The sequence below is a fragment of the Aspergillus uvarum genome, assembly GCF_003184745.1.
Source record: "Aspergillus uvarum CBS 121591 unplaced genomic scaffold BO82scaffold_5, whole genome shotgun sequence".
Lineage (NCBI taxonomy): Eukaryota > Fungi > Ascomycota > Eurotiomycetes > Eurotiales > Aspergillaceae > Aspergillus > Aspergillus uvarum.
The window spans coordinates 61,705-86,225 of NW_020291302.1; the positions used below are offsets into that span (position 1 = coordinate 61,705).

The window sequence follows — 24,521 nt, forward strand, 5'->3', positions numbered from 1 at the left end:
TGTAGTAGATATCATAATGGTATAGGGAGTGAATGATGAAGTTGCTTGTGGGGTCTGAGTGGTTAGGAGATGGATTACGCTGGCAGTTAATTCCTTATATCCAGGATCTCTGTAGACTGGGCCTTAAGTAACCCGAAAGTTGCCCCTCTTCTTGCCTCCGTAGCTGTTTCCTCAAGATTGAACATCTTGAACGTGGTCAGATTGATTCGTGGAGGTCAAGCGAGAAAGAGACCCCCGCCGAATGTGTAAGTTGAACGAACATATCTTGTTTCCCACGACCTTGTCTTTGATATAGGCAAAGGACAAGCTTCTTTAAACCTCTGCGCGCAGACAAGCTAGGCGATGATCTTACTCCAAATCACTCGCTAGCAGCCAGCTTGGCTCTACTCTCCTTGACACCTTCGAGCAGTACACTGGGTGTTGGTCTATGGGGGTAGCTACCATGCTACTATGCACCGGCTGCTGAAATCGGTATGCTGTGGCTTAATTTTATGTAAATCCCACCCCTCTAGTTGACAACTTAGCACAGTCTCAACAGGGATTTGTATCTGTCTCAGGCAACGAGAACCACGAATTTTGCCGACAACCGATGGTATGCGATCTGTTTGATGGAAAGGTCGTGGAACCGTTAGGCATAAGCTCGCTCCATGGCAGCAGAAACCATCCGCCAGGACCAACCACGAACTACTGAACGCCCAAGAAGTGATAGCATGCCATAGAGTCACCTTGCTAGTCTCTACCGATTCAACTACGAAAATATTAGCATGTAGTTCAAGCATAGCCAATTGGGTAAATAAACACCTCTGTTGCCCTACCCATAGTTCTTTCTTGATCAAGATTTGATATGTAGATACGGTCTTAGTTCTGACAAGCTGAGGGTGCGATTTTGAAGCTGGGGTATAGGCGTGGTGCTGAAGATGGACGCAAAGGCTGCTGCAACATATTCACGGGTACTAAACGGCGAGGGTAGCAATTAGCGGCAGCCAGGGATTGGTGTTCCAGCGGAGTTTTACCAGGGATTCAGTGGCTGCGATGCACTGTTTCCCGTAAGAATGATGCGATCGTGCCTACGATCCACCCCCATGGCTCTGGACACAGATGTCAGCCACCAGTCCCTGTTTTGTTTGGCCCATGGCCCAGCCACAGAGCGGACCCATGGTCTACTTACTGTATATCAAACGCAAACTCCGCGAAGTCGCCGGTCAACACGACTGTTGTCGGCACACCCGACTTCTCCGCTGCCTCTTCCACTTTGATCTTGTCATTGATGAGCTCAATTCCTAGTCCCTGCCCGCTGTATCTCACGGCGAAATCGGAAGGCACAAACAATTGAACTTTGGTCTTTGGGATGGCTCTGATCGGATTGTGCTGGGACTTGATTGCAGAATGGCCATCTATCAGCCTGTGAACCTGTGCACGATCTGTGTCTGACAGCAAGGGCATCTCACATGAGAATATCGACATCCCGGAGAGTAGCCACCAGAGTCTCCTCATCGGTAATATCAACCTGAACTGCAGTCACATCTGAAGGCAAGCCTTGCGCATTGGACCCCGGGCGATAAAGAACCTTGACGACAGCGGGCGATTCAAGACAAACACGATTCGATGGCCCCACCAAGGCTGCGAGGCACGCTTTGCTTGAAGATGATTTTAGTCAGTGGTCGGGATTTAGAGACAAGATCTAACGGCGAGTGTGTGGCTGGTTGTAGGTAATTGAGCAAGGATGGACAGTAATGTGTCGATTACCTACGGAGTACTCCAAAATTGCGACTCGACTGATGCCTGGGGCAGCTGTCTGGACTCTTTCCAAGGTACATTTTGCTCACTGTGGCTCAAATACTAATATCATGGAATTGCTGCCAAATGAACTGCTTACCTCTATCAGGGAAGGTACCGCTCAAGGACCGTTCGGGCCCTGTCCCTATGCTCTAAGCAGTTCCATGATGTCTTTCAACCACTACTTGACTCCGACATCCTCCTTAGCGGGAATCCCATTACTACCCGGGATATAGCCCTAGTCATGCGATTCTAGACGGATCCCGCGCTCGCTGGTCGCGTGCGCCATTTCGAGGTCCGGTGGGATGCAATCTGCCAACGCGAGGCGACGCTATGGGACGTTCAATGAGCAGCAGCGTGAAGCCGTGGTGTTCATCGAACACGCTCTAACCGCGATCTTCGGCAACCAGCAACCGCATCTCAAGCGCAGGTGGAGAGTCCATCTGTACAATCTGAACGCGGGGGCCTGGACAGCAATCCTCCTCGTCCGCCTGACTCGTTTCCGGACCCTGGTGCTGAGCGACAGTGAAGACGATGGGTTGGTGGCAGAGATTCTGCGGAGCGCTGCGCAACTACAGCGACCTTTCCATCGGGCGCCTCCCTTTCCAGTCCTCCACAGCATTCAGGCGGATACCGCGTGGAGCAGGACCTGGAGGTAATCCGGTTTGCTCGGGCCCTTTTTTACGTCTGCTGGGGCCGCTAAATTGGCAGTGGAAGTTATTTATAAAGTCATGTCCAAGCACATACGACCACAGGGTGTGGAAAACAGGGCTTCCCGTCCGCTCAGCCGTACTTAAGCCACACGCCGGGAGGTTAGTAGTTGGGTGGGTGACCACCAGCGAATCCCTTCTGTTGTATGTTTTTCTCTTCCCTTTTTTTTTCTTGGCTTTTTGCTCATCTATGTCTTCTTCTCCTTCTTCTTCTTTCTTTTTTTCGTATTCCATGGGCCTGCGCCAGCATATGGGGCCGTGTGGATGATATCCTCGAACAAGAAATGGTGGTCATCTCCAAGAATATGGCAGTTGCCTGAATATATAGAATGCCCGACACAAACATCTATCGTCACCCCTCTGATCACGGCCAGACGCAACTGTGAGTCTTCTCCATTACCTTAAAAACGGTTGCTCCTCTGTCTCATCAAGCAAGATATTCCACTTGTTGTCATAGAGCACCAATCCAAGGAAACTGCCAGGAGCGGAAAATGCTGCGTGGATCGCTGCGATAGGTACTTATCAGAAACCATGAACATAGCAACACGCAGCGATTATCGATTTTTATATCCATCGAGCCCCGTCCATGGAGAGACCCTCGCACGGGTTTGGCGGTAGTTGGGGATGCAGGACTGGCAATCGAGGTTTCTTGGTTTCGCCCAATTGCGCATATATACATCCATCCGGGGGCACATAAGGTCAGCAGATCATTCTTACTAACCAGATTCTCATATTGTATGCTTTGAACTCTTTCAAGGTAGCACACCTGTCCAGGTGTTTGAGTAAGATAAGCCCCATTCAGCGATGGTGGCATTGCAATATCTCTGTCAGCGTGCATAGGCGGCTACGCTACGACCGCGACTCAGCCACTCTGCTACTCAGCTCGGTCGCAGTTCTTTCCTCTCCAGAACCCTACAGCTCTCCTCTCGCAGCCTCCTCGCAAAATATACTAGTCAGACTCCCAGATCACGTATCTTCGTCTTCGAGATGAGTTTCGGTTTTGAAACAGCTTGGGCAAAGATTCGCTTCTCATGAGATTCCTCGAGAATGATTTCAAGGTTTCCCGGTGCATGTGTGCGATGTTTAGTCTAGAGGCGGGGTTCATTTTTCCTCGGATTAATCTCGCAGCGCTGCTCGGTCTTGAATATCAAGTTTACAAGTTCATCTTTCGCCCTGGGACCGATTGGGCGGACGCTCGAGACCACCTTGGCCTTACACCTCTAATATGGGGTGCTGCGCGTGGCAACAGCAGCGTGGTCAGTACCTTGCTAGTTTCAAAGCCGATATCAATACCGAGACACTCGAGGGTTTCACACCACTGCTTTATGCAGCAGCATATGGTCATGCCGAAACGGTTAATAAGCTGATCAATTTGGGCGTGTACATCCATTCTCAGACACGCAGTAAGGAAACTGCACTCTTCGCTGCCCCCAGAGGCGGGGTTGGGGTTCAACTCGGTCCCGGGTCGCTTTTCACTATGGGAGACCATACCCTGGCTGCACTTTTTATACTCGACGCAGGGTCCGACGTGAACCACCAGAACATATGCTAGGAGACCCCTTTGTACACCGCAGCAGCAAATGGCAATATTAAGGTTGTCGAACTGCTCCTTGACCGGAAAGCTTGCACACGGGGCAGCAAAAAGAAGGATATAGATCCTTGACCGTTGCAGCACGGAAGGGCCATGTCGCAATTACTCGACTCCTACTGAAAAACGGCACAGATGCTCCCCGCCTGCTCATAGATACGAATGTCTCGGCGCACTTCTGGGGGCTGTCTTGCTTAGCCGCGTCTGGCTTGGACAAAGAACAAAAAACCTTTGCGGCCATGCTGCAGGACTCCGGGAACCCTGAATTCTGCGATGAGTTTCACCGCGGTCCATTGCACTGGGCCGCCGCGCGTGGCGATGCATCTCTTGTGCGACGCATTCTGCAGGCTGGCTGCAGCCCCAATCCCCGAGATATTATCGACCGAACGCCCCTGTTTGCCGCTGTTTGCTTGGACCGGGTTCAGGTGGTGAAAGTGCTTCTCGACCACCACGACATTGAAATCCAGGTTGAGGACAGACTGAGATACCCTCCACTCCAAGAGTCATACCGAAGACAGAAGTTTGGAACTCCCTTCTACGGCAGCCGGCAAACATGTCGTGCTCGACCTAGGGCCGAGGTCACTGACCTTCTGTAAACCAAGCTCGGCCTGCGGGAAGAGGATTCCTTGCCCGCCATTGAGGGTCTTCCCTTTGTTCGGCAGCTGATGCTGCAGCGACCTTTTTATCCACATCGCGATGTGTGTTTAGATATTCAAACTGCGAAGCGTAGTATGAGGTGCATAGACTACCGCATGGTTGCCAGGCCAGACGGTACTGTGGCAAGACTGTGATCTACAGTAAAAGCTGTATCCAGGGGCAAGAAACTGTCCACTGTGTCACCAGCCATTCGAGGCCCTGGTTGCTGAGTGACAAGGGATCAACTCACACTAGATTGTCTTTTTTCTCTCTTATTTTGTTTTATGGCTTTCTACTCAGCCCGCCTTCTTTGTTCCCTTCTATTGAAACCTTTCATGTTCCCTTTGTCCTATTATTATTCGTCTTCTCTGGATTTTGTACCTAGGTTTCCTGGTTTCTCCCTGTTTTGCACACGAGCAGAATCACCAGACAGCAAAAAGCCGACAGGGTCATTCTTAGTACTCAGACTCAAGATCAATAGTTCCGTGATGACAGATCCTCACTCATTCATTTTGCAGATAGTATTTTACGGGCGTCCTCGGGACCAGAATGCAAGGATAGCCCTCGCATTGCCATGATTTAGGGACCCGATGCCTTCCCGTCAGCCCACAAAAAAGGCAATGCTTAGCTTCAGAGGCTAGGAGGCTACTGCGGTGTGATGAGCAAGAATATTGGCAAATTGAACCTTTGTCCGCCAGCCACGCATCATCAAGAAGGAGACCATCAGCCGTGGAATGCAAAGCTTTCAGGTCCCCATTACCATTCTCCAAGTTGACTATCAGGCCACCAGGCCTTTCGACCAACATAACCCTGAGAGACCCGTCAGAGGCCGAGTGCTTTGGGAGATTCTCCCACCGGAGCAATATCCCCAAATGCTCCGAGAGATACAACTCGCGACGACCAACTCTATACATGAACCCCTTGCAAAAATTGCGGTCATCCTTGCTGGGCCCCTGTTTGGTGGTATTCATCTTATTGCCTGGAACTTTGTCTTCCCTTCCAACATTGTAAGACTTCTATGGCGTATCGCCGCTATCTACTGCACTTGCTTCCCAGTCGCGCTCCCTCTCCTTGCTCTATACACATTAAAGCTATGGGAGGTACCCCGGACCATCAAAAATGCACTACAGCGCGAATTCTCACCACGACAAGGAAGGAGATTGAGACCAAGCACATACCTTTTGGGAAGCTGCTTTGACACAATAGGGTATTTGTCAATTTGGCGCGGCGCTCTGAGCATCCTAATTTCTGATTCAAAATCGCTGGTAAAATTTCTTTCTACGCCAAGGCCTATTGCGTACGCACTGGCTAGAATATATCTTCTGGTCGAGATGTTCAGGACGCTGGCCTATTTGCCTGGCCATCTCCGCTAAACAGCCGGGAACGTCGGCCGAGATTGCGGGCCGAGATTATCAATGTCCCAATTTCCAAAAAACACACGTTCGTGCCTGACAAGATATCACTCGAAGTCTGTGTTCTGCAAATGCTGGAAGCTTACCCTTGTTGCCCCAATCCCTCGGGGCAGCAGCGGGCCAGAGGTGCTGATAAATTCGATCATCTACTCTATCGACCATACTTCGGACATGTGAGTGGTGCAAGGGAGGAGATGAGGATCACACAAAGAAGTCAAGGAGGAGAAGCGTTACAAGTGTACAATTTAGTCAGGGTAAATACTACACACTCGCAGAGACATAAGTTATTGCATTCTTCATGGATACAAACCTTTTCGTTGCCTTCCCGTTCAATGCAAGCTCTTCATGTATCAGTCTATCTCATTCCTCTCAACAAGTCACCGTGGTAGCAGGGTAAACGCTTGGCTCCGCGGTCAAGCGCAAGTGACCCTCCCAGGTACCTCCATGGGTCCTCGTGCAGCAGCCGCGGACGGCGCCTGCGGCGTTGAGAGCGGTGGCACACTTCTCGACAGCGGCTAGGATCGTCTTTTTCTCCGCGGTGCTCTCGCAGTTCGAGCCGGAGGTCGTGGCCTCGTAGGCGTAGCCCTCGACATAGCTTTATTTGGAGTCGACGCCGTAGGTGATCGTGCACGAGTCGGCGGTGGACTTGGCCTTGATCATCGCGGCAATGTACTCGTAGATATTGACGCCAGCCTCCGCGGCGAGAACAACGGTCGAGACGCCGCCGACCACCGTCGCGTAAGCCACAGACAGCAGTGGCGATCCCCGTGCACTTGGCGAGTTCCCTGTCCTGTGCGTAAAGACTCATGTAGTCGGCACTGACCGTGTCAAAGGTGACGGTCAGATTGGTACCTGCGCCGTCCCACTCGGTGGACTGCGGGATGTAAGTTACGTGAGTCCCGTTGTAGCCCGCAAGGCAACGCCCAGCAAGGCCAAATGCGAGCAGATCAGAAAGGACTTGGCGGGAGAGGACCATTCTCCGGTTCGGTAACGGATAACAGCAGCACAAAGATCCAGGATAAGAGTAAAAAGATGATATACCCGTCGGCAAGCATGGATGTGACTGCAATATGGCGGAGGAAAGGAGAGTTGTGACTTGAAAGGATTCAATGGTTTGTGTGGGCATCAAAGCAAAGGAGTTCCTGGTGAATGAATGACCTTTTATATCTGTTCTGCTATCTCTTGAAAGCCACTAGACTTGAAGCGAGGCAGTTGTTGTGCGACCTTTTCGCAATTATCGTGCTCCACGATCGGACTCCTTGTACTGCGGCGATCTCGGGCCAAGGTGGTTATCACTGAAGGGAGCTAAGTCGGGCTTCGAATATATGCGTGTATCTCCCCGTTGCGGCTTGACTGTGGGTCCTCGTGGGAAACTATCGATCGACTTGGCAATGTCAAGCTTATCTGGGCATCGGTCGGGACTCGGAAGGTGTCCGAGATAGACTATATGCAATTATTGGTTCACCCATTCTGGTTCCTGAACTATCGCGTTGCAGTTCGATGGAAACCAGTTTGTGATTCCTTGATGCAATACTTAGCGACTCCGGTATCTCACATTCAAGCAATCTCCAGCGAGCAGAGTAGACATTACTGCCATATCTGCCACGGGTACAAGCGATCTAAGGAAGATTTCACACCCACAATGCTCATCGACTAAAGGAACTATCCGTCTTTTGAAATTCGGACATGTATCTAGAGTCCATGACCCAGGAGTTTCTCCTATCCAGTGAGATGCCACTATTGCTCCCTAGTATAACATTAGCTTCGATTGGATGGCATGCTTTGAGAACCACCGTCTCAAGATAGACCTCGATTTGGCAAGCCCGAACCTTTCTTACTTCGGTGGATTCACAGTTTTAAACCTGTTCCGCCAGAGTCCGATGTGCAGCCACACTACCATTAGCCACGGGTATGAATGCGGGCATAACCATCGACTCGTCCCTGTCTTTGTTGACCACCTCTTCAGGGGATCCATAACCACCACCACCAGGGGTCTCGATCATGAACCGATCGCCCGGTTGAACCTGGACCGAACTCTTCCCACCGACATTGACCCGGCGACCAGCCTTCGTGATCCAGGTATTCTTCCCCCGCTGGCCATCTTCTCCGCCTGCCATTCCGTACGGTGCGAAGCTCCGTCGTTCCGAGAGGATTGACACCGACATGGGGAGCCTCAGCTCAAGCTCCCGGATGACTCCATCCCCACCGGGGTACCTCCCCGCTCCACCGCTGCCGCGACGAAGACTGAACTGTCGCAGGAGCACTGGGTATCGCCGTTCGAGCGACTCCGGGTCGGTGATCCGCGTGTTCGTCATGTTGGTGTGGACGCCTCCGGTTCCCGCCCAGCTGGGGCCGGCACCGCTGCCCCCGGCGATGGTTTCGTAGTATCCGAACCCGTCCTCGCCGTCGTTGCCGAAGGTCAGATTGTTCATGCATCCTTGGCTCGCGGCGCACACGCGGAAGCTCTTGAAGATGACGTCCACGATGCGCTGCGACGTCAGCACATTGCCGGCGCAGACGGCCGCTTCCGGGTTGGGACACAGGAGCGAGCCCTCCGGGATGATAATCTTGACGGGCTTGATACAGCCATGGTTGAGCGGAATATCCGAGTTGACCATGCAGCGTAGGGCGAAAATGACCGCGGAATTGCAGATTGCGATCGGGGCATTCCAATTTCCTACCACCCGCGGGAGTTAGTGATGTCCGAAGTAGACAGAATGGTCGGTGAATGCATTTACCGTACACCTCTGGGCCAGTCCCAGTGAAGTCGAAAATGGCGGACCCATCAGTAGGGTTGATTGTCACTTTCAGTTTGATCGGGGTGCCATCGTCCATATAGTCGACCGCCGAGATGTCTTCTCCACCGCGCTCGTGCGCAAGACGCTTCAACAGAGTCCGCACGGCCAGCTCCGCCGCATCTTGGATTGCACCCATGTAGACCTATTCTCTGTGAGCCACTGTATTTCTATTCTTGCGCGGTGCTTGGTAAGTACCTGAACGACCGGAAAGGAGTACTCCCCGATGAGACGTTGCATGAGACGAGCACCGCAGTGGTTTGCGGCGACTTGGGCCTTGAGATCAGTGACATTGTCCTGGAACCGTCGGGACCCGCTACTGCCTGGGTAACGTGCTGGCTCCACGCATAGAACGCGGTATAGCTCATCTTCATCGAAGTGACCGGCACGAACCAGGAGATGTGAGTTAAAGATAGCACCTTCTTCTGCGAGTAGCCTGGACATTGGTGGCATCGAGCCGGGGAGTATTCCACCCACCTATAGCGAGAGGAATCTTAGTGGGTGTGATATTAAGCAGTTGCAAATTGAAAAGACACTCACATCAGCATGATGGCCACGGGAAGCGGCCCAAAATATAATATTCCTCCCAGCAGAGTCGAAGACAGGACTAATTACCGTTAGGTCGGGTAGATGAACCCCCCCATAGGCTTTGTTGCCAGTTAGCAAGTGGCATTGACATGGGTCTTCGCAAGGGTAAGCTGAATCATATACCTGGGGTATTGGAAAGTAACACATCCCCGTCTTGCAACTTTCCCTGCCACTCAGCAATTTGTGACCGGACGGCAAAGGCCATACTTCCAATCATGGCTGGTACATGAGGGGCATTGGCAACCAAGTCCCCCTCCGGCGTGAAAATCGCACAAGTGAAGTCTAGTCGCTCCTTGATATTTGCACTGGTACTGACATTCTGCAGCACACGACCCATTTGCTCAGCCACTCCCATGAATCGATGCCGGAAGATGGACAACTGAATGGGGTCAATGGTTTCTGAGCTAGTCGACTTGGGGTTGGGTGACTCGAGATCAAGTATCAAGATATCTTGGGCGACGGTCGCTTTTGCATCGGGACTGACGACGATCGTCTGCGTCTTGTCTATAATCATCGCGGGTCCTTGAACCCGGCTTGCCACAGGGAGTGTATCAAGTTTAAAGACAGGGGTGTCCACCCAACCCAGCGAGTTGAAATAGGTGGAAGCCCTCGAGCTCGGGGGGGGCGCCATTGTATTAGATGTAGAGTTCAAGACAGACTTGGCTTGGAGATGTGGGGAGCTTTCCTGGAAAGCACTGCACCCAATTGCCCGGACACGAATGGTGTCCACGTACACAGCACGGTTCACCGGAGTGAATCCGAATTGCTGATGATGTGCATTGACAAATGCTTCTTTCGCGTCACTTGTGGGGCTATCCCAGGGGATCATAATGGAGGTCTCGCTGCCATCGTATCTCATGTTCAGGAATCGGCAAGCTTGGACATTGTTGAATGGCTCCATCGTCTTGCTGCGACGAGCAGTCTCGACGAGGTTGTCCACGGAATCATTGAGAGCTTTAATAGTGGACTCATCAAACGCCGTCGCGCAAGCTCGCTCCTCTTCATGCACTACATCTGCTAGTCCGATTCCATAGGCAGACAGAATAGAGGAATATTTATGAATGAGCACGCGTTGTATACCAAGATCGCTAGCAATGGCACAAGCGTGCTGGCCACCCGCACCGCCAAAGGAGGCGAGATGGTGTTTGGCAACGTCGTGGCCCTTGTCCAGGGTCAAGCTCCGAATCGGCCCACACATTGCCGAGTTGGCGACTTGGAGAAAGCTTTTTCAATTGCACAGATTAGCGGGGCAGTACACTGACATACAACTCTGCTACCACTCACCCATCTGCAACCTCTGCCCATGTAAGTGACATCCCGGTCTCCTGGTTTATTATTTGGGTTAGCTCCTCGAACTTCTCGAGAACGACGTCTCTGTCTAATGGCTCGTCCTCATTTGGACCAAAGACTGATGGAAATTCCTCAGGTATCAAACGACCGAGCGCGAGATTGGCATCCGTCACGGTCAGGGGACCACCTTTGCGGTAGCAAGCAGGACCAGGGTTGGAAGAGGCGCTCTCCGGTCCGACGGACATGAGGCCATCCTTCCAGCTCAAAATACTCCCGCCGCCTGCGGCAATTGTATTGACATTGAGTTGTGGGGCGTGGATGGTGATTCCAGCCGTCGTTGTTTCAAAGATATGATCCAGCTGGCCGTCATAGCGACTAACGTCAGTGCTGGTTCCGCCCATATCGAAACCAATTACCGGATTTCGAGTTTCAGGATCGAAGCAGGTCCGCGCATAGCCAATTACGCCTCCGGCTGGCCCTGACAGAATGGAATGGAGCCCTGAGAGACTAGCCGAAGGCACCAGGCCTCCATCGGACTGCATGAACTCCAGTCGTGTGCGGCCTTTATTAATGTTGGGGAAGCTTTCTGAGAATTGTTGAAGATATCGCTTGATACTCGGGGTCAGGTATGCGTCCACCACTGTGGAGTTACCGCGAGGGATGAGCTTTGGCCTTGCCGATGTTTCATGTGAGAGTGACACATTCTCGAATCCAATCTCAAGCGCTAGATCTCGGATTTGACGTTCGTGCCTCGGAAAGCTGTATGAATGCATTAGACACACTGCCAGGGAGCGGAACCCTACGTCGTAGATTCTCTGGAGATCAAGTCTCGTGCTGGCCAGATCTAGGGGCTGGATGACATGGATCATCTCTCCAGACTCTCCCATGACCTGTTCCGCAGGCCCAGGGGATGATAGTTGTATCCTTCGGAGATCCGAGTCACTGCAAGCCTGCACAGTCACTCGCTCTCTGACTTCCGAGACCTTCGAATATAAGGGTAGCGGCCGTCGGATGGTCAAGTCAAACATATGGGGTCGGCTTTGAGTACCAATCTGAAGAACATCCTTGAAGCCTTCGGTGATCAGTAACGCTGTCTGCTCGCCTTTCCTCTCGAGCAGGGCATTTGTTGCAACCGTGGTGCCCATGCGGATCCATTCTGTTATCAAAGGAGCTGAGCACTGCGACTAAAATAAGGAGAGAAACACAAATCGTACCGACATCTTTCAGGTCCAGCTCTGTTCCACGCGGAATGGTGGAGTTATAATATTTTTCTAGCACGCGACGGATGGCTTCGGTGGGTGCATCCACATAGTTCTTCGGGTCCACCGACAAGATCTTCGCGACGATATCCTCCCCACCCTCGACTTTGCAGATACAATCTGTAAAGGTCCCGCCTCGGTCTGCCGCCGTACTCGACATTAGCATTGGGGGCTCCTCACATGATAATTGTGACCTGAAGCACTGGCTCGAGACTCACCGATTGAGATGCGCAGAGGCTTCGTGTCTGTACTAGAGGGCATTGTGATGGGAGGTGAGAAGTGAGAGGTGTAAGATCAATGTTTATGCGGTGTGTGTTCAGGCTGAACTGATCGATTTGCGTTGGTTGTACATTCTTTCTCGTTCTTAGGGTGGAACGATATATACGCCAATCGTCCAAACTAACCCCACGCTTACGATAGGAGTTCCTCCGTCCGCTGGATGGAGATAAGGCGATAAGAGAGATTGAAAGAGGGGGGAAATCGGAGAAAGCTCCGCAGTGGAGGCGGGGGCTGGCAATGTGGACGCTCTGGTGGAGCTCCACCCATTGCGCAAGCTGTCAATATTGATATCCTTTGATTGTACTGGTGATCAACCAAAAGCGAGGCGTATGTGGATCAGATAATCCACAAGACCCTTGGAGAGTCCGCGCCCAGAAATCAAATCTTTCAGAACCATAAATGGTCATGTAGCCCTTTGACTGCACGATTTATCTTTTCGGTCAACCCGAGAAGATTTCAGGTGTGACCCTGCAAGCCACTTCCATTTTAACTCCCTTCTATCAACATGGGCTCTATCGGTGATCATATCACAGCGAAGGTTCAATCTCATGAGCCTTACGAGATCATCAATGAACCAAGTCGCTCGCGTCGCAAGATTCGAATTATTGTGATCGGAGCGGGCGCCAGCGCGTTGAATTTCGCCCACGATATCGACCAGAGCACACTCGAAATCGAGTTCGTTCTGTATGAGAAGAACCCTGAGATAGGTGGCACTTGGTTTGAGAATCGGTACCCCGGATGTGGATGTGACATCCCCTCGGTGAATTATCAATTCTCATGGGCGCCTTCACCCGACTGGACCTCATTGTATGTAATGGCAAAACTCTCTCTTAACCAACTGATTGACTAACGTGAGCTGGTCCAGTTACTCGGGCGCCCCTGAAATTTTGAAGTACTTCAAGCGAGTTGCAGACGAGCACGGCTTACACAAATATATTCGTCTCAACCACCGAGTCGTAGGGGCATCGTGGGATGAACATGAGGAACAGTGGCATGTGAAGGTCCAAAAAGGTGACAACCCCGAAGATGTCTTTGAGGATCGAGGTCACATTCTGGTCAACGCATCCGGTGTCTTGAAGTAAGTTGAACCACTATCTCATTGATGCATTGGCTAAGCCAGATACTAATTGTCTTGGGGGAATAGCAAGTGGAAATGGCCCGCGATCCAAGGACGAGAAACCTTCCAGGGCCCAATGCTTCATAGTGCGCATTGGGATGACAAGGTCGAGTTGAAAGGGAAACGCGTGGCCGTGATCGGCTCAGGATCGTCGGCGGTGCAGATTGTTCCGACCATTCAACCAAGTGAGTTGGCCGGGACAATTGACTCGAGATTGTCTTCTCACAATCAATACAGTGGTGTCGTCCCTGAAATGCTTCATCCGCAGCGCCTCGTGGGTGACGGCAGGCTTTGGTCAGCGGTTCGCAGGCAAGGGAGGGACGAACTTCCAATGTCAGCCCTCCTTGGCCCGCTTAAGTGTGCAAACCATGGCACTGTGAGCTAACAGCTTTTCAGATACCCCGAAACAGAAGGAGATACTTCGAAATGATCCTCAGAAATATCTTGCTTATCGTAAGAAGATTGAGTCGGAGCTCAACTCTCGCTTCCGGTTCATCCTTAACGGCTCGGAAGAGCAGGCCAATGCAAGAGCGGTACGATCTGATCACGCTTGCGGTGCATGGGAGAACAGCCCGCGAGACTAATAATGAATACCACAATAGTACGCGGAGAAAGACATGCGATCCAAGCTCGCCAGCCGGCCCGATATCGCTGATCATATCGTCCCCAAGGACTTTGCCGTGGGTTGCCGTAGGCCTACACCCGGGAACGGATACCTCGAGGCACTCTGCAGCGACAACACCGAAGTGGTTTCGCAGTCAATCGCAGAGATCACCCCTAAGGGTATCAAGACTACCGACGGTGTGGAGCATGAAGTTGACGTGATTGTGTGTGCCACTGGATTTGATGTCAGTTGGCGGCCATCATACCCTACAATTGGCCGAGAAGCCCGCAGTCTCAGTGAGCAGTGGAAGGAGATTCCGAGGACCTACCTTTCCATCACGGTCCCAAACTTCCCCAACTATCTCAGTAAGCTTCACCTCACGCAGGGAATCCGTCCTGGCGATACGGTACGCTAATCATGGTTTCACAGTTTTCAACGGCCCCTTCGGCCCATATGGCCACGGCAGCTTCCTCCCAATCACAGAAACCCTGTCGCGCCACTTTCTCCAGATTCTTGAGAAAATGTCATCGGAGGGTGTCACCTCCTTTGAGCCCAAAACAGAGGCAGTCGCAGAATTCTTCGAGCATCACAGAAAGTTTATGCCGCGCACGGCTTGGACATCTCCATGTCGTTCGTGGTTCAAGCAGGGCACGGTCGATGGCGAGGTGATGATGTGGCCGGGGTCCAGAATTCACTTCTTCGAAACCATGAAGCAGCCCCGCTGGGAAGATTATCATCTTCGATACACGACAAAAAATCGATTCGGATACCTGGGAAACGGGTTTGCTGCCCGCGAGTTTGATGGAAGCGATCTGTCGTGGTACCTCGGGACGTTGGAAGGTAACAAACAGGCATACCTTCCCGATGAGGAGTTTACAGATTTCATGGTGTACTAGATCTGGAGGTAGTATCTGCAACAAGGAATATTTACTTGAATCAGTCTGGATGTTGCAAGTCTTCGTATCTATGAGAGGGCCGACAAAGTAACAAGATAAAGTGATACACATCAAGATACCTCCGCAGCTTTATGGTCAAGTTGGTCACCCAGACTTTGAGAGAAATCAGAGAGATTGCCCTCTCTGGCGAGACAGTACTAAGCTTGAAATTGAAAAGGGCTTATGATTTTGTTTCCCCGAGGACGAAGACCTTGAGATCCCATTGGCAGTATACATATCTCATGTGTTCGACTGCTGAGTTTCTTGCTCCTATTTACATGTTGTCAGCCTCTAAGATGATGCATATGATCATCACTTGATTGGCCTTCTGCTACAAAGAAAAGGCAGTATTTATGATGTACTGAGAAGCCAAGGTTACCGATATGCAATTCTCCTCGAAGAATAACCAATTCCGCAAAGCTCATGATCACGGATGTGCTTTCCGTAAAGGTCAAACCTTTCACGAGAAGAGGGAGAGGTCGATATCGTTTTGTTCGCTATCTCGATTGGATCACAAGGTTACGGGACCCATAGCATCTGAAGGGCTGATAGACCCTCATCACCTAGGCCACGAGCCACACCTTGCTGCAATAGCTGCAGCGATGTAGCTGTAATTGGGAGAGGGTAGCCGTAGTCCTGGGCGAGAATTATGGTTCGCTTCTAAACTTCGAATTAATAAATGCCACACCGGAGCAAGGCAGATTATACTGACTAGGATGTCCCTCGACTGTATTAGAGTATGCGTTGAAGTACTTTGTTGTCCCATCATTGTCGCAGCGACTACTTTGAAGCTTTTGCTTGCGCCTGCTGCATTCGAAATTATCGAGTTTAGAGCATTGAGTGAAAGGCCAAGTTTGCTCCCGAGGGCAAGAGCTTCAACTGCTGTAATGCCGTGAACAATCTCCAGCATCTGGCAGATCAGTTTCGTCTTTCGTTCATGGTCAGAAGTGTAGCCCTTTTGATGTGTCGCCGTAGAGACTAGGGATAAACCCTGAGAAGTGAAGATTCGCACGAGGCCAGAATCATCTTCCTTGTAGTAACCAGTCCGAGCAGCAAATTGATAGAGAGACTCAACGGCAGAGGCGATGTACAACGGGAAGTTCTCATTGAGACCTTCCGAAGTGACGATTCGCTAAGACCGCGGTTAGCAACCTGGAACACCTCCACTAGGTTGCAAGATGAGCTGACGTACCATATCTTTGACGAAGATGCTGAGAGCAGAGTGGGGCGACCAGTCATCGCAAAGCATGCGTGGCACTCGGTTCTCAAACATCCAGCTATGCGCAGGACCTTTTAGCACCGTCTCATAAAATTGTTTTGTATTCAGCCCTACGGTCGCGGCTAGTCCCATTGCCTCAGCTGCGATAGCAATATGAACTCCCGCGAGATGCTGATTGATAAGTTTGACTTTGTTGGCGCTGCCGAGTCCCCCGTCGATCGTGTATAGCGCTTGGCTAAGCGGCTTTAGAGTTGGGTGAGCGAGTTTTAGGGCATCTTGCGGTCCGGATGACATGATTGTCAGCGTGCCCTGAGCTGCACGGAGCACCCCACCAGATACAGGACAGTCAACAAGTCTGATATCTGGCCTTGAGAACTGCTGGTGGATCTGGTCCAGAAGCCTTAGGGGGAAGCTGGGGGCAACGGTGGAGCATAAGATAATAATTGCATTCTTCTTCAGACCAAACACAGCACCAACTGCTTCGGTGAAAAACACCTCCTCTGTCTGCACGGAATTGACTACCATGCAGATAAAGACATCGGCATCCTGAACACACTCTCGCGGACTTGAGGCAGCAGTGCCGCCCATGGCTAGTAATGTCTCGAGCGACATGGGATTGACGTCGAACCCACAAACGGGAAAGCCATCTTTCAGCAATTGTATAGCCATTCCTCTACCCATCGCGCCGAGACCAACAAACGCGATCTTGGGTTTTGCCTTGACTTGCGTCTTTGTCATGGTGATTGTTCCTAGAGTGAAAGGGAAGCTGCTTGAAATGGACCGGGCTCGCCAACTGTTGCATTAACGTTTAACGTCAGGAAAGGTGCAATGCTGACTATGGTCTCTGTAAAGTCTGGCTTTAAGGTAGCGTTGAAAACGGCTTTCTCACTCTTCTAAGCCTATCCCAGAGTCTCTGAATATCCGTTGGGTGAACGGCAGGTAAGACCTGTCACTCCACCACTCCATCACTCTATTCACTCCACTTCACTCCACTTCACTCCACCTCCCTCCACCTCCCTCCACATCGGTTCACTCCACCGGCCTTCCACCCCCTCACTCACTTTCTGCGCTAATCTGAATGCAACCTCACGTCCACCACAACCGTGAAGTCCTATGCTCAAGTAGCACGGATGTATCTCCAATCTTGTAACGCTTTATGCCTCATTTGGAAAAAGTGAAAAGCGGAGGCGGACTTTTGAGCATGATGTCGTCCTCGCAATTCCCAGTCCAGCACCAAAGTAGGGCGCTTAGAAAATTAAGTGACACGAGTATTTGGTTACATGGTCACGGAGTGCAACGCAATCAACCATGAATCAACATCTAGATATCTCATGAGTCACAGTACCAATGCTGCCTAGCGAGGAGGATCTTCCTCAACTCCTCGCCTATGCGCTCACCTATTAACTGACAGAGATGTAGTCAAGTCCACTAACCTGCACAGCTGAAAGGAAAGAGACAATGTAGCTATGCTCCCTGACCATGAAAAAATCATGAAGGGTCTTATACCCGCTGTGAAAAAGTATTGTAACAACATCTTACTCCAGGAACCGCCACAGCTATCCCAGACAATCATAAAACCTAGTAATAAACGTCGAGTACGCTTCAAACAAACGAGTTACCTATCCTGTGGGTCCTCAACCTGCACCACCTGTGGGAAGGCTGATCAAAGTATATAGCGGAAAGCCGGCTGCTCGAAATCCGTCAAGTCGAAGAACTCAGTGCCGATAGCCACGTTCTCGACTGCGGGATTGGAAAGAGCCTTTTGGTCGCGTCTCCTATTTTCAAAAATGTTCACCAGACGAATAGCCAGTAAGGTCGCTGCTGCGAGAGCGTACATGATGGCAACCATCAGCTTGCCATCAAAATACTCGGGCGCTTGGGTTGAGCGGAACGTCTGCGGTCCAATCCAGTTTCCCGCGGCGTAGGCCAATATCTGGAGGCCATTTACTGTGGCCTTCTTGGTGTAGCCGAGCGTATTGTTGGATATCATCACCATGACCAAACACCAGGAGGTGCCTGCAGCACCGATAAAATAGTAGCCTACCAGTAGGCCAGCTTTGGCATGAAGGGGTAGGACAATCATCAGGATGCCACCCACCATGGGTATCAGGATGGCGATTATAGCAAGAATGGTGCGATCCAGAAACCTGTCCGAGAGATATGTTAACCCCAGCTTGCAGACAATGTCAACAAGCCCCATTGGCATGTTGAGCAAGAGGGACATGCGACTGGAGAAGCCAAAAGAGCTAATCACGATGGAACCGAAGGTCGTGATGCCCCCGTTGGGGATATTCATCAAGAGCGAGAAGAGCACGTAGAGATACGTGCGCGGATCACGGAAGGCTTCAAAGAAATGGGCCCATTTCCAAGTATGGCTACCTATGCCTTGGAAGTTGCCCCGGATGCGATCAACAGCAATGAGCTTCTCCCGGTGGCTCAGGAATCTGGCGTGGATCTGATCGTCGGGCATGAGCCAAAAGTAAAAAGCGCCGGTTAGGACGGTAGGCAGGCCCAGCACGAGGAAGAGAATCTTCCATACAGCAATGGAAGATGTCTGTACACCCGACAGTCCATACGCAATTGCCGCGGTCAGGATTTGAGCAAAGCCATTGCAAGCAAGCCAGAACCCCATGCGCTTGGCCTGCTCATCTTGTTTGTACCAGCAGGAGGTGAACAGTACGAAGGCCGGAGTGACTGTTGCCTCGAACGCGCCGAGCAAAAACCGAACACAAAGGAGGCCAGCGTAGCTATTGGTTGCGACGTGACAGAGGAGCACGACACCCCAGATCAGAATATTGAATGAGGTATATTTTCCTAGCGGCAGTCGACGTAAGAGATACGTGGTGGGAAACATATACCAAAATCAGCATGGACTGTGCCAAGGGGGTATTAAGGGAACGTGCAACGGTACTTACTCCCAAAAGATGTATCCAGCGTAGAAGATACTCGACACCCAGCTGTATTGCTGCGAGTTTGGGTCCAGGTGTGTGTCCTCACGGATCCCCATCAGGGAGGCATAATTCAAAGATGTTTTGTCGGCAAATTGGATCAGATAAACCCAGCAAAGCAGAGGCATCAGAACTCGATCGATCTTGGACAACACTTTGCGGGACTCCTCGGGCGTGTATTCGATCACCTCTGTAGCCAGAAATTGTAGGGCTGGATCAGCGTCTCCTGTGATTCCATGCTTGATCTCGCCAGGCTGAATTTCGGTATCAATTTGCTCCACGTCATCGTTCGGTGGGACTCCAGAGACCTTTTTTCCGTTGGGTTGGGTGGTCATACTGCCTTCTGTCACACTCATCCGATATTAGGGTTGGGAATCTACAATTCCCGGACTCATCGTCGCTCCTTAAATGGCCCCTTCAGCTGACCCGATAAGAATGGAATACAAGACGCCTGGATGTCCAAGACATCAGAGTTTGCTCCAACGATGGCCATTTTGCGGGGGTAGTGGAGCTCCATCAGCCGGCAAGTTCTTATCTCTCCTGAAACCGAGAGATGATGCGGGGTTGGCGTGGGTTTCCGTAGATAAGACCTCAATTCCGACTCTCCAGCAGGAGGTGATCGGAGTGTGAATTCATTGGACAAATCCTCAAGCAGCAACAGGAGCTGTGGATGGTGTGAAATGATCCAGTTATAAGATAGCACAAGAATCCTATCAATCATATGCACGGGTACAAACCCCATAAGTTGCCAGGACCTCGTCCTGTATTACCATTACCCATTCACGGCATAATTCGAGGTATTACCGGTGATAAGGAATAATTTACGTAAGGCCAGCTTCAAACAAGTATTCGAGACAAATGTTGCTAATCGCTGTGCTGCTGACTTTTGTCGGAATCCTTAGCTCAATTCATTATATGTTTCTGGCTACAGAGATCTTAAATGCAGAATAAAGCAGAGCAGTCGCTTCCGCGAACAAATGTTATTGTATTGCAAGCATCGAAGTAGAGATTGTACATGAGCCTTGACGGCAGACAGCAATAGGTAGGAAGCATGCGGATTTTTCAACTACTCTCCTGCTCGAGAGACAACCTGATGGATGCATTCGGCGACATACCGCACATTGCCTTCGTTAAGTCCAGCTATAGACACTCTGGAGCTTTCGGCCATGTAAATATGATGTGTCTCTAGATTCAGAATGTGTGTAAGCATAATACAGTTGTGTAGCTATAGACTCATGGTTATCTACTTACCTTTGAGGTGGTGAACTTGTTCGGGTGTGAGACCGAGCACGCAAAACATGCCTTTCTGCTGTGTTATCCTCGTCCAGTCGCCCAGGGTACCTAATAAAAAATGAGTTCCTTGAATCAAGGCATGGTAAAGAAGAGTGATCCTTGCGATACCTAGTGTTGTCAATTCGTCAAATAACTGATTCCTCATTCCGGCAATCCGGGAGCTCATCGTTGTTAAATCACGCCGTTATTGAGAGGACCGGCCATCGTCTGCTAGAATCGCAGTAACGATACGAGCCCCGAACGCCGGGGGGTTAGATATCTCGCCGCGGATCGACTGTGCCAAATTTGACTTCACGTTACTGGAGACGTTGTGGCTGCGTGATACGAAAGCACATAGCCCAGTCCTCTCGCCTGTGAGAATGAGCAAACGCGTATGAAAAGAGAGGGGATTACTAGAATATTAAAAGCAGATTGATCGGTACCCATTCACAGGTAAAACATACCATAAAGACCCATGCTTTTGGCAAAGGAAATGCAAACACCCATCTCAAGATCCAGCTCCTCAGCGAAGTACCGGATGGCATACGCATCTTGATCGTAGTCCCCAGATGTCAATCCCAAGTAGGCCGCATCAAACAGGGGAAACAGCTGTCTCTCTTTCATGATGGCACCAATCTGTCGCCATTGCTCTGGGCTAGGATCCCAGCCAGTCGGATTGTGTGCACTAGCATGAAGCACAAATATTGACATTGGGTCTGCCTCATTCAGCGCTCGAAGCAGCGATTCCATGTCAATCCCGCCCCTCGAGGCATAATCGAATTCCCGCACCGAGAAGCCCACTGATTCAAAGACCTGTCTATGGTTGGGCCAGCTCGGATTGGTGATGTAGACGGTTCGAGCATGACCAAGTGCCCGCCTGAGCATCATTCCTGCCACGTGCAGTGCCCCAGTGCCTGATAACGCCTGACAGCAGGCGACCTAGATGGAGATGATCAGCAACTCAAATCCCTTGCGGCAGTAGCTTAGGATAATTACCCGACCGTCGTGTATAGCGCTGGAATCCCTTCTGAAGACCAATTCCGTAACTAGCTTGCGAAATTGTGGATGGCCCAGAATTGGAAGATATTCGTGGTCGCAATTCTTGATAGTCTCCTTGGCAGCTGCGACCGCCGGGAGTACCCAAGGATTTCCATGGCCGTCTCGATAGGTACCTTGGCCCAGGTTCACTTTGCGAGGGTCTAGGTCAGCCAGATAAGCTTTGGTGAGTTCGAAGATCGCGTCCGGCGGCGTATAGGCCACGGTCGCAAAGACTGAAGACATTGATGACATTGCGCAGGAGAATGAGTGAGAGAGATTTAGAGGCGCAAACAAAAGTCTCCAAATTGAGTTGACAATCCTTGACCTTTGAATGGGCGTGCGCCCTATCTCCATCGCGAATGTGGGGGTGGAGAAAAGGGTGGAGCTCCACCCCGTGTCGAGATAAGAAGCATCATGAGCATCGATAGATAAATCGATGACTCGATGACCCTACGATGGATTGGCTCGATAGTTCTCGTCAAATTGTTCTAAGGTCAGAAACGACAATTCCCTTGATTTCCACATTTGCCTACCGCTATGGCTCCAGGGACGCCGAACTTCGGTGTGTACACACCATTGGTGACCTTCTTCACCAAAGATGAATCTCTCGATCTTGCAAGCACCTTGACGCATGCAAAGCGCATGGCAGAGGGCGGTGTCACTGGTCTAGTTCTGCAAGGAAGTAACGGAGAAGCACCACATCTAGATCACAACGACCGCAAATCCCTGGTGCGCGCGGTGCGCGATCATCTCAATGAATTAGGGTATGCGCAAATGCAGCTGATCGTTGGCTGTGGCGCACCTAGTGTCCGAGAAACACTGCTACATATTACCGAGGCCGAAGAGTCTGGCGCCGACTTTGCACTGATCTTGCCTTCATCGTATTGGGTCGCAGCCATGACCCCTGCTGTGATTGAGGGGTTTTTCAACGATGTATGTTTCCCTCGCTGCAGAGTCGCTTCAGATGACCGAGTCAGACTAACTTACTCTGCCTCAACCACACAGGTAGCATCCAGCTCCCCACTTCCGATTCTGATCTACAACTTCCCTGGCGTCACCGGTGGTATCGACATAAGTTCAGACTCGATCATCAAGCTCGCCCAGTCAAACTCCAACATTGTTGGCTGCAAGCTCACCTGCGGCAATGTCGGTAAGCTGCAGCGTATCTCATCCACCCTGCCCGCAGGCTCCTTTGCTGCCTTTGGAGGGAAGTCGGATTTCTTCCTGCCCGCATTGTTAGCCGGGTCCAATGGAATCATTGCGGCTCTCGCCAACATTGCGCCAAAAGTGCATGTGGAAGTGCTGAGGAGATATCAGGATGGTGACATCAGGGGTGCTCAAGAGCTTCAGTCCTGTCTCAGTCATGCAGACGACGCCCTCGTCAAGGTGGGCGTAACTGGTGTCAAAGCCATTGTGTCCCATCACTTCGGGTATGGTTCAGGGCAAGGACGAAAGCCGTTGGAAAGCCGTACTGTGGATACCTTTAGCGCGAATGTCCTAGACCCCATTCAGAGGGTGGTTGGTCTGGAGAAAATGTGTAAATAGACCATAGTTCTCACAATTAATACAAAAAGGGAGGCAGTTCCAGAAATATAGTAAGTGATAGAACTTGTGCATACCAACCACCAACGCAATCTGAGACCTCGGAACAGTGCTGTCCAGCCGATGCAGGTTGAAGCATGCCCCAAAAGGACATGGTCATGCTCCATTGGGGGTTGCCCCGTAGACGACGAAAACAATCAGCAGGCAATCTCCGATACAATAAAGTATCCATGGTCGGATTGTATGAAGGGTTGATATAAACTATACTAGGTAAGAGATTCATTTCCCTGCCGACTATTCGCACTCCAGAATGACAGCCCCGCCTCTAACCGCGCGGTGCCGTAGATAGCCGAGCTGTCCAAATTCTCGCCGGCATACTGGCGCGCATTGTTCAGCCTCGTTGACGCCGTTTCGAGCGTGCATAGGCGGGTATTACAACTGTCGGCAATAGACAGAGCATGCTTCATGTCCTTACATGCGAGCGCGGCCGCGAACCCAGGCGCTGTGTCCAAAGCAGGTGCATAGGCTCCACTCGTGATGCGTCTGCTGTAACTTTGCATTACAGGTCCGAACATGTTTCCAATGAAGTCTTCCATCTGCTGGGTCCCGATTTCTGCGACTTCAGCAAAGACCTGTGCTTCAGCAATGACCTCCATGAAGCTGATGACGAGGATGTTCCTTCATTAAGATGAGAGAATCAGTGGACTGAGGACGGTCAAATGAGGGATATGTTGATGGTTTTACCCTGAGATTTTGAGGAGACTCGATTTGCGCACATCTTCTCCCATATCGATAATGCTGCGACCCATGACGTCCATGATCAGAGGTCGAACTCTCTCAGCTGCAGTAGCAGGACCAGCTACAGCGAATATGAGTTTCCCAGCGGCTGCTACGGGACTTGCGCCGAACACCGGTGCTGCAATGAATGTCGCTCCGTGGTCCATGAGATGTCTCGCTGCCCATTCGGATGTGTCCGGGTGAATAGTGGACGTGTCAACGAAGATCTTGCCCTCTAGGGAAATGTTCAAGGCCACAGCCTTGTCTATAAGGCCTTTCAAAACATCATCGGTGGAGATCTTGAACCTGTTAGCGTTCTCATTGAACTCAAATGTTGAAATGCGACACCCACCATTGTGAAAATGACATCCGATCCCTGGACTAGCGCACCAAACTCTTCTTCAGCCACGGCTCCTGCATCACGAAGAGCATCTCCCTTGGAGATTGTCCTGTTACTGTACCGAAGAGGAGGCAAGTCCTTTGCTTGAAAGTATTTCTGGAGGTTCAGTGACATGCCAAGCCCCATGGATCCGAGGCCATACTAGGGCATCACCGAGTGAGTCACGTGCATACAAGTGAAGTTCCGGCGTGGAAGCTTACCCAGCCAACTCGTGGGGCAGATTGAGTCATCCTTGTTTAATTGTAAATAGTGACTGTTGGTCGAAAAGTCTTTTTGTATATACTGCAGTATGCGGAAGATTCGTTCGCGCCCATGTGGTTGTCTTAAATGAGCCCT

The 24,521-nt window shown here is 51.0% G+C and overlaps 10 protein-coding genes across 10 annotated transcripts; 3 read left to right on the forward strand and 7 right to left on the reverse strand.

The window, feature by feature from the left end:
- Nucleotides 1–832: 832 nt before the first annotated feature.
- On the reverse strand, nucleotides 833–2,219 carry BO82DRAFT_361191 (uncharacterized protein; the record flags this gene model as incomplete). The annotated part of the gene is made up of 7 exons (XM_025636804.1): nucleotides 833–953; nucleotides 1,014–1,088; nucleotides 1,169–1,402; nucleotides 1,449–1,637; nucleotides 1,751–1,802; nucleotides 1,877–1,921; nucleotides 2,168–2,219. 7 exons carry the CDS (start codon nucleotides 2,217–2,219, stop codon nucleotides 833–835), a joined length of 768 nt encoding a protein of 255 aa, XP_025495988.1.
- Nucleotides 2,220–4,313: 2,094 nt separating this feature from the next.
- On the forward strand, nucleotides 4,314–4,670 carry BO82DRAFT_398113 (ankyrin repeat domain-containing protein; the record flags this gene model as incomplete). The annotated part of the gene is made up of 1 exon (XM_025639005.1): nucleotides 4,314–4,670. One exon carries the CDS (start codon nucleotides 4,314–4,316, stop codon nucleotides 4,668–4,670), a length of 357 nt encoding a protein of 118 aa, XP_025495989.1.
- A 1,821-nt stretch (nucleotides 4,671–6,491) lies between these two features.
- Nucleotides 6,492–7,098, reverse strand: BO82DRAFT_371237 (uncharacterized protein; the record flags this gene model as incomplete). The annotated part of the gene is made up of 3 exons (XM_025637254.1): nucleotides 6,492–6,717; nucleotides 6,754–6,794; nucleotides 6,874–7,098. The coding sequence occupies 3 exons, from the start codon at nucleotides 7,096–7,098 to the stop codon at nucleotides 6,492–6,494; spliced, it is 492 nt and encodes a 163-aa protein (XP_025495990.1).
- An 880-nt stretch (nucleotides 7,099–7,978) lies between these two features.
- On the reverse strand, nucleotides 7,979–12,315 carry BO82DRAFT_420313 (putative 5-oxoprolinase; the record flags this gene model as incomplete). Its single annotated transcript, XM_025640132.1, has 8 exons — nucleotides 7,979–8,799; nucleotides 8,861–9,062; nucleotides 9,116–9,394; nucleotides 9,458–9,564; nucleotides 9,629–10,728; nucleotides 10,790–11,951; nucleotides 12,010–12,195; nucleotides 12,273–12,315. The coding sequence occupies 8 exons, from the start codon at nucleotides 12,313–12,315 to the stop codon at nucleotides 7,979–7,981; spliced, it is 3,900 nt and encodes a 1,299-aa protein (XP_025495991.1).
- A 523-nt stretch (nucleotides 12,316–12,838) lies between these two features.
- Nucleotides 12,839–14,950, forward strand: BO82DRAFT_371239 (flavin-containing monooxygenase; the record flags this gene model as incomplete). The annotated part of the gene is made up of 7 exons (XM_025637255.1): nucleotides 12,839–13,140; nucleotides 13,199–13,411; nucleotides 13,478–13,635; nucleotides 13,688–13,783; nucleotides 13,847–13,983; nucleotides 14,053–14,419; nucleotides 14,484–14,950. 7 exons carry the CDS (start codon nucleotides 12,839–12,841, stop codon nucleotides 14,948–14,950), a joined length of 1,740 nt encoding a protein of 579 aa, XP_025495992.1.
- A 598-nt stretch (nucleotides 14,951–15,548) lies between these two features.
- Nucleotides 15,549–16,946, reverse strand: BO82DRAFT_273858 (putative 3-hydroxyisobutyrate dehydrogenase; the record flags this gene model as incomplete). Its single annotated transcript, XM_025631074.1, has 2 exons — nucleotides 15,549–16,121; nucleotides 16,182–16,946. The coding sequence occupies 2 exons, from the start codon at nucleotides 16,944–16,946 to the stop codon at nucleotides 15,549–15,551; spliced, it is 1,338 nt and encodes a 445-aa protein (XP_025495993.1).
- A 925-nt stretch (nucleotides 16,947–17,871) lies between these two features.
- BO82DRAFT_371241 (putative allantoate permease) lies at nucleotides 17,872–19,491 on the reverse strand (the record flags this gene model as incomplete). The annotated part of the gene is made up of 2 exons (XM_025637256.1): nucleotides 17,872–19,022; nucleotides 19,155–19,491. The coding sequence occupies 2 exons, from the start codon at nucleotides 19,489–19,491 to the stop codon at nucleotides 17,872–17,874; spliced, it is 1,488 nt and encodes a 495-aa protein (XP_025495994.1).
- A 731-nt stretch (nucleotides 19,492–20,222) lies between these two features.
- On the reverse strand, nucleotides 20,223–21,718 carry BO82DRAFT_371242 (PLP-dependent transferase; the record flags this gene model as incomplete). Its single annotated transcript, XM_025637257.1, has 6 exons — nucleotides 20,223–20,341; nucleotides 20,408–20,497; nucleotides 20,558–20,610; nucleotides 20,647–20,800; nucleotides 20,893–21,367; nucleotides 21,425–21,718. 6 exons carry the CDS (start codon nucleotides 21,716–21,718, stop codon nucleotides 20,223–20,225), a joined length of 1,185 nt encoding a protein of 394 aa, XP_025495995.1.
- A 285-nt stretch (nucleotides 21,719–22,003) lies between these two features.
- On the forward strand, nucleotides 22,004–23,011 carry BO82DRAFT_273914 (dihydrodipicolinate synthase family protein; the record flags this gene model as incomplete). The annotated part of the gene is made up of 2 exons (XM_025631077.1): nucleotides 22,004–22,399; nucleotides 22,472–23,011. 2 exons carry the CDS (start codon nucleotides 22,004–22,006, stop codon nucleotides 23,009–23,011), a joined length of 936 nt encoding a protein of 311 aa, XP_025495996.1.
- Nucleotides 23,012–23,108: 97 nt separating this feature from the next.
- On the reverse strand, nucleotides 23,109–24,415 carry BO82DRAFT_301367 (NAD(P)-dependent oxidoreductase; the record flags this gene model as incomplete). Its single annotated transcript, XM_025632082.1, has 4 exons — nucleotides 23,109–23,686; nucleotides 23,753–24,084; nucleotides 24,138–24,326; nucleotides 24,386–24,415. 4 exons carry the CDS (start codon nucleotides 24,413–24,415, stop codon nucleotides 23,275–23,277), a joined length of 963 nt encoding a protein of 320 aa, XP_025495997.1. The 3' UTR covers nucleotides 23,109–23,274.
- Nucleotides 24,416–24,521: the final 106 nt, after the last annotated feature.